The sequence below is a fragment of the Cyanistes caeruleus genome, chromosome 16, assembly GCF_971803275.1.
Source record: "Cyanistes caeruleus chromosome 16, bCyaCae1.hap1.1, whole genome shotgun sequence".
NCBI lineage: Eukaryota > Metazoa > Chordata > Aves > Passeriformes > Paridae > Cyanistes > Cyanistes caeruleus.
This window is the reverse complement of record NC_141716.1, coordinates 7,447,652-7,461,542: the sequence shown is the minus strand read 5'-3', so window position 1 is coordinate 7,461,542 and position 13,891 is coordinate 7,447,652. Positions and strand designations below refer to the sequence as shown.

The 13,891-nt window shown below is 57.9% G+C and overlaps 1 protein-coding gene across 1 annotated transcript; it reads right to left on the bottom strand.

The window, feature by feature from the left end:
- Positions 1-1,615: 1,615 nt before the first annotated feature.
- MYLK2 (myosin light chain kinase 2) lies at positions 1,616-7,897 on the bottom strand. The gene is made up of 11 exons (XM_023939761.2): positions 6,270-7,897; positions 5,846-6,150; positions 4,896-5,001; positions 4,569-4,662; positions 4,358-4,467; positions 4,034-4,175; positions 3,775-3,845; positions 3,428-3,556; positions 2,963-3,115; positions 2,461-2,593; positions 1,616-2,121 (listed from the first exon to the last, which is right to left on the bottom strand). Exons 1-11 carry the CDS (start codon positions 7,895-7,897, stop codon positions 2,041-2,043), a joined length of 2,952 nt encoding a protein of 983 aa, XP_023795529.2. The 3' UTR covers positions 1,616-2,040.
- Between the last annotated feature and the right edge of the window lie 5,994 nt (positions 7,898-13,891).

Sequence of the window (13,891 nt, the reverse complement as noted above, 5' to 3'; positions counted from 1 at the left end):
TTCAGGAACTGATCCCCTACAGCAGCTCGGGGTGCCAGGAATGTCCGGGGCTGATGGTCCACCTGGAAGCCCCGCAGCCACCCCACAGCAGGGCCCTGCAGCCCCTGTGGCCGTCCGAGGCCAGAGCCGGGACCGGGGCGATGCGCGGCTCCTGGGGCCAGACAGGAAGGAGACGTCACCGCCGTGGAGCGTAACTCAAACCAGATGGGGCTGCGCTGGCGTCCAGGCCTGCGGGGTGGTCACCGACAGGAACTGGTCAAAGGCTGCCGGCAGGAAGCGGCTGGGAGGGACGCCTGCGGCAGGAGCCGGAGCCCGGGCTCTGGCAGCCTTAACCACTTCAGGGCCAGCCACAGCTCCCCTGGGCAAAGAGGCACCAGTACCCTTGCCTGGACATCCCACCCGATATGGGCATATGCTGAGGATGTGAGGACACGTCTGTCTGACTGACAGCTGATCCATCCACCCATCCATCCAGTCACTTTCCCTTCCCCCACTCCCCTGGGGGGCTCAGAGCTGTTGGGTGTGTAGACCAGAAACCCTTGGCACTCTGCCTGCACAGCCCTGCCCAGGACGTACCAGGTGGTCCCTGTCCACAGCACAGCCTGGACCCATTCCCTCTAACACAGAGATGAGATTCTGCTTCCCATCCTCATCTCACTTGTCCTGCGACTGTCAGGCCCCACAGGTGGGAGCAGGACCTCCCCAGCCCCTGGACTGGCAGGTGTGGGCTGTGGGCAGACCTGTACATTTATTTACAAGAAGGCGAGCGCTGTGGAGGGTTCCGTTATGGGGCCGTGGCTCCTGCCCAGAGGGGACAAGCCTGAAGCCCCTTCCCCTGCTGCAGCCAGTGTAGGGGTGAGGGGTAATGTTTCCCTGTGTCTCTCCCCAATGTTTTTCCAGCAGGCACAGAGGGCAGAGGCAGCTCCAGAGCAAACACGCAGCCTTGGCTTGGGGGAACTCAACCATGGCAAAAGCCAAAGCTGGGGGACCTCTGCCAACCTCCCATCCCCTCCTGCAGTGGGCAAGGCTGGATGCTGCAAATCCCAGGGGATGCCCATCCTCTGGCAGCACCGGGGAGGCCCAAGGGGTTCAGGCAGAGAGGACGGGGGTCGGGACAAGGCGCGGGAGCTGGAGCAGCGGCCCTGCAGCCCCAGCAGGTCCCGCGGAGCCCCCGCACGGGGCGGGGGAGCAGTTCCGGTGTGTTGGTGGTCGGGTGAGCGGTGCCGGCCGGAGCGGGGAGCGCGGACCAGCTGCTCTGCATTAGCCCGCCTCGCTCATCGCGATCTGCCGGGGACGGGTGAAGCAGAGGTTGTGTTTTTCCCCCGCTGGCAAAACCGAAGGGCAGGGAGGGCAGGAGGAACACAAAGCCTCCTTCTTTCCTCGTTGGCTCCCAGCTGGGGACGCCGCTGGAAGCGTGCTTGCTGCTTCCTCCCTTCCTGTGCGAGCAGCAGCTCGGGGCCAGCTCCGCTCCCACTCGCCCCGCTGGCCGGGAGGAGCTGCTTGAGCCCCGGCTCCGGTGCCAAAGCATCGGGGTGAGGGTCCGCGGTGCCCTCCGGCATCATCGCCGAGCCACAGAGCTGGGAAGGGAGGTCAGGCAGTGAGTGCAGGGGCCAGCGGCAGTGGAGGCGGCATTTACAGGCAGAGAGGGCACATTTTGAGTCCAAAAGCAGCAAGCACCAGGTGGCCGAGGCGGCGGGATCACACCGGAATGGCCTTCCTCCTCTGAGGGCACGAGAAGGAAGCGTGAGCAGAGCAGAGATGCTGCAGGTCGGGCATCACGCAGCCAGGCCAGGGACAGAGATGAGATCAGAAACCTTCACTCCGGAGCAGCTTCACAGTCTGAGGAGATCCCGACAGGAGCATCGGCTCGGTGGGAGTGAGGAGGGCTGGAGCCTCAGGAGCCTCAAGGCCACTGCGAGCACCCCCAGCGGTGATGTGGTCCTCAGAGCAGTGGGACCAGCTCCACAGAGCTGCTCCAGACTGGTGGGGGGTCCCTCTCAAGTGGTTCCTTTCTGGCCTCGGCTCCCCTGGGAGCCCAGCTCAGATGCCCAGCGCTGTCAGGGACCCCGAGCTGGTGATCTTCCTGAAGCGGTTGGCAGCACACACCCCGATGAAATTTTTCTGTGAAAGGGAACAGGAAAGATTCTCATCCTCTGGCATGGGCTGTGGCACTGAAGGTTGAGCCAGACCCAGCTCTGGGGCCTGACACTACTCCTGCCCCTAAAAGCTGCTCTTGGGATCGGCTCAGGAATAACCACCACAAAGGGACCTATTCTTGGTGCGGGTGTTACCTCAGGGGCACCCACACTCAAGGGTCCCCAGCCCTGTGTCCCAGCAGCACAGAGAGAGAGAGCCATTCTCCATGCTCCAGATGCTACCCACCAGGACAGGCAGAGTCCAGCAGCCCCCTCCCAGGCCCCTCAGAAGCTGCTGACCCTCATCCCTTGCTGGACCCCGCACCTTCCAGCGCCGTCTCATGACATATTTCTTGAGCAGCACTTGGGACTTGAGCCGCCGGTTGGAGCGTTTGGCCTTTTCTGCCAGGTTATTGAGCCAGGGATGCTGCAGGCACTGGTCAGCACTCATCCGGGCACTGGGAGAAAGAGGAGCCCGTGTCAACCCTGCTCAAACCCCTCACCCCCAACCATGCCCTTCTCCAGCCACTCCAGAGCCCCCAAACCCCATAACCCTGCAGGGAAGAAACAGATGGAAGGATGTGCCCAGGGACTGGTGGAGCTGAGCAGGACTCTGAGGGATCCAGCACATCCTGCTTGGGACAGGTGTCCCTGCAGGGATACAGGGCTCTGTTGGGGACAATCAGAGTGGGACAGAGCCCCATGGGGTTAATTCAGTGCTGGACCCAGGGGATGCTGCTGGCCCTGGTGAAGAGGCAGCATTTGATGACCAGGCCAGCTCTGGGGATGCCCATCCCAGGACCCCGTGGCCACTGCCAGCCTCACACCTCTTATCCTTGATGATGAGGTTGGAGACGAAGTCCTTGGCCTCGTTGGAGACACTCTCAAAGGTCTCCTCGTCGAAGTACCAGTTGGCAGCCAGGACGTTGTTGAGTGTCTCGGTATCATCGTCACCCAAGAAGGGGGAGAGGCCGCTGAGCCTGGGGGTGCAGGGAAGTGAGGAGTCAGGTGTTCTCAGGCTTCAGCACCTCCCAGAGCCCCCTGGAGCAGAGCCAGTCCGGCCAGGGATGTTCCAGGGATGTGCTGCCACCGTCCTGTTCTCCTGACTGCCACCGGGATGAACCTTTTCCTGCCCCCCAGCCCCGCACAGCCACCTCCCCATCCAGGACCCCCCCAACCTGCCACCAAGCAGCCAGGTTCCTGGGGACAACTCTGCACCCAGGGGAGCTGTGTCCCAGCACACCACAGCTCCCCAGCATGGCACTGGCAGCCCCCACCCAGCCCTGACGTACAGCATGTAGGTGATGACGCCCATGCTCCACATGTCCGTGGAGTAGGAAACCTGCTCGTAGTTGACCACCTCAGGGGAGAGGAATTCAGGGGTGCCAAAGTTCACTTTCAGCTTCTCATTGGGATTGTACCTGCAGCCGAGGAGGAGTGCAAGTCAGCAGAAGGGGAACAGGCTGCACCCCCAAACCACTGCCTCTCTCTCAGCTGCCCTCCCCAGATAGCCAGAGAGCACCGTGGCCAAAGTAATGGCCTAGAGCACGTTCTGGGGCTCCTGGTACCCAAAGGCACACAGAGAGGAAGGACAGAAGAGGAACAGGGAGGTGGGACAGAGCTGAGAAAAAAACCTCACCTTCGAGCCAGCCCAAAGTCGATGATCTTCACCATGTGCCCGGTGGCACTGACACAGAGGATGTTCTCGGGCTGTGGGGACAGGGTGACCATTGTCCCACCACCAAGACAGGACATCCCCACTGCACTGATCCAGCAGCCCATGGGTCCTGCAGCTGACCCGCACCAGAGCAATGCTGACCCACAGGAATCCCTCCCACAGCTAGCCAGTGTCCTGCTGTCACCCTTGGCCCTGCCATTGTCAGCCCCCAGCCCCGCACCTTGAGGTCGAGGTGGAGGACGTGCATGTGGTGCATGAAGCGGATGCCCTCGCAGATCTGCCGGACAAACACCATGCAGTCCACCTCTGTCAGGTGGTAGTCGTCATCGATGATCCGCTCAAAGAGCTCACCACCCTCCACACTGCATGGGGATGGACCATGGGGTCACTTTGGGGGGACTCCCTGCCCCAAGCCATCCTCCTGTAGAGCTCCTTTCCCTCCTGAGGACTCTGGCCCAGATCCACCATGGAGGTGCTGGTCAGAGCCAGAGTGGGATGTGGCATTTTGGGGCTGCACAGCCCCAGGGTAGGCACAAGCACTCACAATTCCATGAAGAGGATAATCTCCCGGGGTGTTTCGATGGCATCGTAGAGCTGGATGAGATTGTGGTGGTTCAGCTGGTTCATCACATCGATCTCCAGCAGCACCATCTCCTGCAGAAGGAGCCCCAGTGTGGGGTGTCAGCCCTGGCTGTGCCACTGGGACAGGCTGTGTCCCCACACCAGAGTGTAACACTGCCCGGCATCGTTCAGACCTTGTCCTTTGCTCCCTGCTTCCGGATCACTTTGGCTGCCAGCTTGAGCCCCGTCTCCTTCTCTATGCATGTGTGAACTTCACCAAACTTGCCCCTGTGGAGGAAGGAGGAAGGGAGAGAGGGAGAAGTGCCCACACCATCAGCCACCCAGGCTGCTGGGGACCCTGACACTGCACTGTGCTGCTGCTCTGCACTGCCCAAGGCACCCATCCTGCCGGAGGCACCCACCCATCATGACCAGAGGAGTCCCACCGACTCAAGGCCACCGCTCAAGGCTGGAGAGCAGCTTAGGACAGTGCCAGGAGAAGCACTGGGGCCGCTCCTTACCCCCCCAGGATGTCCTTGGAGCTGAGGCTGAACTGGGAGCTGACACTGGCGGAGCGCAGGGTGACAGTGCGATGAGCGAAGGGCGCTGGCGGTGGAGGGACATCATCTGCCCACAGACAAAGAACAAGGTGAGAAGAGAATCTGCTGTCCAGGGGACCCCACTTCTGGATACCCTGAGTGAAGACAGGCACCCAGCCAAGCCCGTGGGTGCAGGATGTGGCCAGGTACTGAGTGCTGGGCTGTGAGCCAGAGGTTCCTGGCTCAGGCTGCGCTGGATGATGCAGCAACCCCTGAAGGGTCCCTCGCTATTGCCCACAGCATTGCCCTTGTGCACAGCACCAACCCTGCTCCACAGCACCCACCCTGCTCCATGGCACCCACCCTGCTCCATGGCACCCACCTTACTTCACGACAGCCACCCCCACCAACCCACATTTGCCATTTACCCTTTTCAGGCCATGTTGTTGTCTGTCACCCTCTCCAAGCCAACCCCACTCCATGCCACCACCTCCTGCTCACCCTCCCAGGACAGATCCCACTCACAAGGCACCCCATGCACACATTCCTGAGCCACCCTTTCCTAGGTGAGAGCAGGACCCAGCCTCACAGGGATCCCCACAAGCACCCACTGCCCCAAAGCCCTGCCATCCCCACAAGAAGAATGGTGCAGGATAAGAGGACATGCTGTTCCCTGCCACCAGCCAGCCAGTCACTGTCACTCCCCAGGCTCCTCTTCCTCTCAGTCAGTGAGGCCAGGGCAGGCCAGGAAGGGACCCGACATATTTAGCCCTGTTTACAGTGAAAGGGGAGCTCGGAGGCCATGAGGCAGGTGACAAGCCAAGGACAGGAGCTGGCAGCACAGAGGGCAGCAGGCAGGGCCATGGGGTTCCCAGGCTGTCACTCCACAGTGTCCAGGGCACAAGAAAAAGGCAGGTACCTCATGGCCTTACCCAATATCTCAAAAGGGTCTTCCTTCCCAAAATCAGGGGTGAGGTAGGGGCTGGGGGGTGGTTTTGCCTCTGTTAAAGATGGTTGCACTCCAGGTTGCTCCACCATCCCAGCAGGATCTGGGGGCTGCCCTGTGGCACTGGGCAATGTCCTCTCCTGAGGGGTGCTGGCAGGTTCCAGGGGCTGCAGGTTCTCCAGGGCTGGTGGGCCAGAGCCAAGCTCTGTCAGACCCTCTTTTGGCTCCACCATCGTGGTCTCCTCTTCTATTGTCTCCATCTCTGCCACCTCTGCCCAGGGCTGCTCCTCCCTGGAAGCAGGAGTGGGAGGTGAGCAGAGCCCACAGCAGCTCCCGAGCCCAGCACCCAGAGACCCAGGGCTCCCTGGAGCAGCAAGGGGGATCCCCCCATCCCAGGAGGGTGTGGGTACCTGTGGCAGGCAGCCGGGCAGCTCAGGCTCTGCAGCAGAGCCGGGCGCAGGGGCTCGGGGATCTTTGGTGCCTGTCCCTCTGTCCCCTTGGACGCTTCCTCCCCTTCACCCTTAGCCTTCACAACAGCCATGGCTGCTGCCTCTGTGGGCTCCACAGCCCCATCCCCAGCCTCTGCTCCAGGTGTGGGAGGCTCCACCTCTGCAGCTTTCTTCCCTCCATCCTGAGCCTTTGCAGTTGCTGGGACCTTCTCCTTTTTAGGCTCTTTCCCTTCATCCCCAGCCTTTGATTCAACCGTGGATTTTTCCACCTTTGCAGTTTTCTTCCCTCCATCCTGCACCTTCACAGCTGCTGGGGACTTCTCCTTTGCAGGCTCTATTTTGTCTCCGCCCTGAGCCATTTTTTCAGCTGGTGTTTTCTCTGCCTTTGCTTCTGCCTTCTCTATATCCTGAGCCTTAGCAGCATCTGGGGCTTTCTCCTTTGCAGGAGTTATGGCTTTCTCCTTCACTGAAGCTGTGGTTTTCTCCTTCACTGAAGCTGTGGTTTTCTCCTTCACTGAAGCCGCAGCCTTCTCCTTCACGGGCTCCTCTTTGCCTCCATCCAGAGCCTTTTTAACTGCTGGGGCTTTTTCTGCCTTTACCACTTCATTCTCGCCACTCTGAGCCTTTGCAGCATCTGGGGTCTTCTCCTTTGCAGCATTTGGGACCTTCTCCTTTGCAGCATTTGGGGTCTTCTCCTTTGCAGCACTTGGGACCTTCTCCTTTGCAGCATTTGGGACCTTCTCCTTTGCAGCACTTGGGACCTTCTCCTTTGCTGCAGCTGTGGTTTTCTCCTTTGCTGGCTTGGTAGCAGCTGGGGCTTGCTGTTCCTTTGCATCTTGCTTCCCTTCATCTGGAGCTTTAGCAGTGGCTGGGACCTCCTGTTTTGCAACCACTGTGATTTTCTCCTTTGCCAGCTCTCCTTTGCCTCCATCCTGAGGCTGAGCTGCAGCCAAAGCTGTCTCCTCCATAGGTTTTGCCTTCCCTCCTTCAGAGTTTGCTGCAGCCAGAGCCTTCTCCTCAGTGGACTCTGCTTTTCCACCACTCTCAGCCCCCGACCCACCAGGTGCTTCCTCCTTCTTGGGCTTGTCCTTTCCTCCATCCTGTGCTTCAGTTACAGGCAGGCCCTTCCTCTCCATGGTCTCATCCTTCCCTCCATCCTTAGCCTTTGCAGCAACTGAAGCCTTTCCTCCTTTGAGCTCTCCTGTAGCTGGAGCTTCCTTCTTCTCAGGCTTGTCTTTCCCATCCTTCCCTACACCCTGGGCCTCGGTGGCAGCCTGCACCTTATCTCTGATGGACGCTGCCTGCCCTTCATCAGATGCTGCCTGTCCTCCATCATGCTGCACAGCCTCTCCTGGAACTGCTTCCCGTCCATCCTGGGGCTCTGGAGCAGCCAGAGCTGTCTCCTGCTCCAGCTCTGTCTTCCCTCCTCCAGGCTCATCTGTGCCTCCATCCCGTGCCACGGTGGCGGCTGCCGCTGTCGCTGTTTCGGGCTGGGCAGCCTGGGGAGCTGCAGGAGCTGCGCTGCCCTGGGCCTGGGGGTGTCCCGTGTCCCCGGTGTCGGCAGCACCCGCGCCTCCAGCCCGTTCCATGGGACACTGCCCTGCGGTGCTGCCGGTCCGGCGGGGCTCCTGCGGGAGAGAAAGCAGCAGCTGAGGACTCGCCGGACCCGACGCCCTACAGAGGGGACGGCAGGACTCGGGCAGTGGCTCTGCTCCTGCAGGGATGAGCTGCTGCCATCCAGCAGGGAACTGTGCCCCCGCCGCCCAACCGGCAGCTCCCGGGCTGGTGGCACCGGGCCAGGGACCCCACGTGGCCACCGGTCCCGGCACCGTCCCATTGTGCCCCGATATCTGCCCCACGGTGACTGATCGATGGCCTGACCCCGGCACCTGTCACCGGGTGCCTGGGGCCTCCGACGTGCGAACAGCCAGCGCGGCGCGGCCAGGGTGACAATTTAAGGCCACATCCCACCGTGGCAGGGCAGCAGCCAGCGGCTCCGGCCCCGGGCTGGCAGTGGCGATCAGGAGAGGTGAGCATTCCCGGCACGGCCCCAGCGTTGCTCCCCCTGAACCACAGAGGAGGTCCAGCCATGCGGGGATATCCTGTCTGCTCGGGGGCCACACAGACCCCAGCGGCTGCCAGCACTGCTCATCCCCCTGTCCAGGGGTAACCAGCTCTGCCAAGGGGACCTGTTGGTGCTCAGCACCTGATCCTCAAATCCCCATTCTGCCCTGGACTCTACTCCTTCCTGTGCCCAGTCATCTTTCCTCATCCTGTCCCAAAACACCCCCCTGTGCAGCCATCCAGAGCCCAGGATAGCCCAGCCCCAGAATAAACCCAGCAGCAACCATCCCAGTAACAGCAAAGTTGTTTGCTGGTCTACTGGACCGGGAGGTGTAGCAGAGCAGTCCCTGGGAGAGCATTCCCACATCCCACAGCTCAGCACAGGAAGCCCACGGGGATGGAGGTGTTCTTCCCAAGGCTGGGGGCTCCGCTATCCACAGGACCCCCCACCTCCATGGCCCAAGTCAGAAGCCACAGGGCCCCCCTCGATGCCGTTACCTGGGTGCTGGTGCAGTGGGTGGTCAGGGAGGCAGCATCCGCACTGTGGCAGCACCGGAGGGAGCAGCCTCTTCTATCCCGGGTGTAACGGAGCCGGATTAGTGCAGGCAGAGGAGGATCCTTTACAGCAGCGGGAGCCGGCCCACTTCGCCTTTCCCAGCACCTGTTACTGCTGGAGCCTGTTCAAAGGACACGCCACTCTCGCCTGTCCCCCGTGGGCTGGGGACACGCACACAAGGGGCAGGGGACAGGGACGGACTTGCCTCCTGCTCTGGCACAGCACCACAGGGAGGGCTGGCACTGGACACAGTGGCACCCCAAAACCGTCCCATGGGGGTGGCCTGGGTGAGCTGGACAGGGTCCAGGTAGCTAAGGCCCTCCAAGGTGCTCACAGGTGACACGAGGTGGCCACTGGCCAGCCCATGGGGGTGGTAGCCAGGAGCAGCTGGTGATGGTGCTGGTCCCTGTGCTGCTGAGCTCTGCCCAGTGGCACTAGCCCTTTGGGAGAGTGACTCCAAAGGACCCTGTGCTCTGTGGGTATGATGTGGCACCTCTGGACACTGCCACTGGACCTTGATGAAAGTGACAGAAGCTGGGAAGTCTGCACTGGCCAGCAGCTACAGCCTTCCTTAGGAACAAGTTGAAAGACTTATTTTCTGTAAAATCAAGTGTTTTGGGAATCAGGGTAAAAAAGAGAGGAGCTGTGAGCTCCAGGGGGTTGGGCTGTGTGTATGGGTGCTGCACAGGCATTGTCAGCTCGTTCTGGGGTGCTGCACCCCAGGACACACCTCAGGCACTGCGTGGGGAATCCTGGCATTTGCTGGAGGAGTGGGGCTCTCCCCAGGCCAGGTGCCTGAGGTTACTCTGGGCTCCTCCAGTCTCAGCCCCTGACAGCTGCCAGCCTGGTCCCACCTCCCAGCTCCCCACCCCACAGCCGTAGAAAACTCAGGTCCTGCCAAACACCAAACCCAGCTGCTTAAACCTTGATTTCCTTTCTCCTTAGTTTAAACATTACCTGTGGCAGAGCTGGAGTCTACAGCAGCAAAGGAGGTGGGGAGGCTGGCCAGTGCCACCCACAGTGGAGCTGAGTCAATGCCACCAACAAGCAGCAGCAGCAGCCCCTCAAGAGCAGGGCTCACTTTGCCTGCAGCACCTCTCAGAACTGCTCAGGCAGTGCTGCTGCTCCACACTAACAAATCCCAGCTCCCAGCGAGCTGAGCCCATGGCCTGGGGTCAGACTTTGCCAGTGATTCACATGTGGCATTTAAATCGAGACAAGCCAGGATGGGAGCACAGCTGGTCCTCTATCCTTGAGGTGCTGCTGTCCCACCTGTCCCTACCCTGGCCTGAGGCACCCACATCAACACCTCCGTGCAAGAGCAACACTTGCTCAGTGGGACACAGCCTGAGCAGGTGTGGAGCTCTCCCACTCCGTCCTTCACCGCTGGGATTTATGGCTTCAGCAAGGCCAGCTCCTTTCCTGAGATCCAGCAGGACCTGGAATGTGATGAGGACCAGCAGGGATAATGCAGGAGCAGGCACACAGCTCCAGCTCACTGATGTGCTGATGCAGTTGTGTACAAGCAGAGGTTGGAGCATCACCAGCAGCCACAGTTCTTGGTGACAATGACACACATGCTGCCCAGTCCTGACACAGCCACCACTCCCATGATGAGTGGGAGTCCCCCACCTTGGCCTCTGTAGGGCCACAGTCAGAAATAACTGGCCAGATGCTGTGCCTGGCCAGCGGGGACTCTGCCCATCGACTGTCATCGCCAACATACAGTTTGGAATTGCCTCTCTCCTCCTCCAGCCTGGCTTCTCAGCTGCCAGGCACCTTGAGGCCACCAGTGTCACTTCAGGCACACACTGCCACCACTCCGCCACCCTTGGGCTCTGCACCCTCCTGGCAAACTCCAGGTGGAAGGAGCACAACCATGCACAGGCATGAAGCAGGAGCCCCTGAGCCAGAGCCATGCCCCACAGCCCCCTTGGAGCTCTTGGTGTGGTGGACACTGGGATAAAATTCTCCAAGGAGAGCAGGAGCAAGCACCTGGACACCAGCCAGCCTTCCAGGGATGCCTGCAATCTTCCACGCTCCCTGAGAGCAAGGTCAGTCTGGGCACAAACCCCAGGGACAAGATGAGGAAGCAAAGCCCTGGGGAGCCATGGTTCTCCAAAGCCAACGGGTGACCATGCTTTGGCATTATCACAGATAAAATTGATTTGTGGGCAGAGAGAAATAAGCTGAAGTCAGACCTTTGGGAAGAAGGAATTGTAGAATTGAAGGGCTATTATCTGTTGCACCCCAGGATTTCAGATGCCTTGGTCCAAAACCAGATGCCCAAGGAGCAGCACAGTGCTCTGGGGCTCTGCAAACCAGCCACCATCCAGGCTTCTCAGCCTGGGTTTGGGGTTTTTTTTCTCCCTTCCCATTCAGGAACTTAAGCCAGAGCCTACATTGGCTGCAGCTGGGAAACAGCCTGTCCTGGGGCTATCTGGCAGTGCCTCAAGCACGCTGTTCCCTGGCGACGCCGTTGTCACAACTGCGGCAGCACACTTTAACCTTTACGTTTACCCTGGGAAGGGAGGCTCTGCGGGGCCAAAGCCGGCCCATTCCAGGGAAACCCTACACCCCAGCTAAATTGAGCGGCAGGGCAGGCAGAACAACATCCCCACCTGAATCCCAGCCATGCTGAAACACAAACCAGCCAGGCTGTCTGGCTTAACTGCTTCCATCAGAACCAGGGCTTCCACCACGAGCTGCCATCCTGTCGAGACAGGTGTCAGCAAGGTGATGGGGAAAGACAAGGAAAAATCCCAACATCAACAAAAGAGCACCCAGAGTGATTGCCACCAGCAGCAGCATCTGGGAGCACCAGGACTTGCCCAGGTCCAGGAGTTCTTGCCAGGTTCAGGCCAGGTCACACAAGCAGTTGTAAAGGTTTCCCAATGGAGAGAGAAAGGAGAAGCAAAGCTGTGGTTTGAGAGCATCATCAAGCCTTTTCATAATTTATTCACCAGATAATTTGATCTTGAAATTCAGCATGAAAGTCCAGGAAAACATTGGCTGCCTTTAAGTTTCAGCTCTATTCTGTGTTCGGCAAATTATTTTGATAATGAATTGAGTACAGTTCAACTAGAAAGGGAGCAGAGGAAGATTTTGTACCTAGATCTCTCCTAAAATCCTCCCCCTCATTGCTCTCAAGGCATGCACATAAAGGTGATGGATCAGCTTTGAGTACTGTAATACAAAAATGTTTTTGAAAAATCCATAGGGAGACTATAGATTTTACATCAGTTTCTCAACCTGCTCTGACTCTAAAGGGAGGTATTGAAACAGCACTTAGTTAAATCCCAGTCTCTTGCTCTCATCCTGTAAATTTGTTCTCCCTGGCACGGGAAAAATCACCTACCACCATTTCCCTCCTGAAGCCTTGGTCAAATCCCATCCCTTCCAACATCCAGCTCCTTCAGGACATGATTTTTATACTTTGTACACTAGTTTTCCCACTATGTCACCACTTCCCTCCTAATTAAGAGAACAGGTCCCACATCCCAGCCCGTGAGAACCTGGTGGGTGACTCCAAGTTCATACAAACACCCCAGACCCTTAGAGGCACAGCTGCCTGAGGCTCCTGCCCCTGTTTGCAGTGCATGGGGAATACAAGAGGCCATGTTTGGGGGAAGTTGTAATATCTTTTATTAGACCCAAATGATACCATTGGGGAAAAAATACTGCCAAGCTGTCAGGCACACAACCCCTTCCTCAAGGAAGAAGAGGCCATGTAGGGCCATCAGGGAAATCCAGCTGCTTCATCCTTCAGGGATTGGTGGCTGCTCCAGTTCCATGGCCTCATGATCCTGCTTGCCTTCACATTCTTCAGCAGCTCATCATCATTCCAGCTTCCCCCTGACTCATCATAAATATTTGCAGCTCCTGCTGCCCACACGCTGCCTTTTCCAGAGCTGGCACTCGAGGAAAAAGCAAGGGCTCCCCGACAGCACATCTGAGGTTCTGTGATGTCCCCATCCAGCAGCAGAGCACAGGGAACAGTTCCACCAAGACAGAAATGGGGTTAAGGGAGACAGGTCAGATCCCCACAGATTTTTGCTTTCAAGAAGAGGATGCTGACATATCCCTTGTGCCCCAGACACTACCTCAAATTGTCACAGCAGCAGTGACAGCAGTTTTTCTGTCTGTCTTGTAACTCTTAGCTCAGTGACACAGGGCTATCAGCAAAGTCAAAAAAATGTGGCTGAAGGCAGATTGGGTGATTAAATCAAGCTTTCAGGCCAACCTCTGCTACAGCTATATAGAGATCCTCAGGAGAAGGGAAGAAAAAGCTGAAACCTGAGCAAAATGGAGCCATATCTGAGCTCACCATTTCTAAGAACCCACACTGCCACAGGGTCATTCATCCTTTAATTTTTAAAAGAATCCTTGTATTTCAGTGTGGGTGGCTTTTCTCCTCTTAATCCCAGCACTGAAGTTTGAGGCTGGTGCACTTTAAAACACTCTTGTAGAGACCACAACTGTTCCACAATGATATCTCTTGAGCATCACACGTTTTAGGATAATTCCTGCAGAAACATCATCCCTCAGGTACAATAAATGTTCATCTTGGAATTTAGGTCTCTAAGGACTTTCTTCCACTGTTACCTCTCTCAGTCTAGGAGTAGAAAATAGCAATTGTTTGGTGTGTTTTGGCAAGAATGGGACAGCACCTTTAACCACCCCCTTTGCTGGACTCTAACACCAAGTTTGAACTCTTTTTCACCCAAAAATCTGAATAAAAAGCTGCACACTCTGGGAATACTTCAACAGAATCTTAATTCAGATGAAATAATAAACAGTATTTGCTATAACCACCAAACAAGAAAGTTTGTCCAGTCAGGATAAATTAATTCTCAATTTCAGCTTTCCCCCCCACCTCTTCTAAGCAGCACAACAGTAGCAAGCAGCCCCACTCACAGGTTATCAGCAAAACAAAGGTAAGAAATCACAGCACAATATTAAG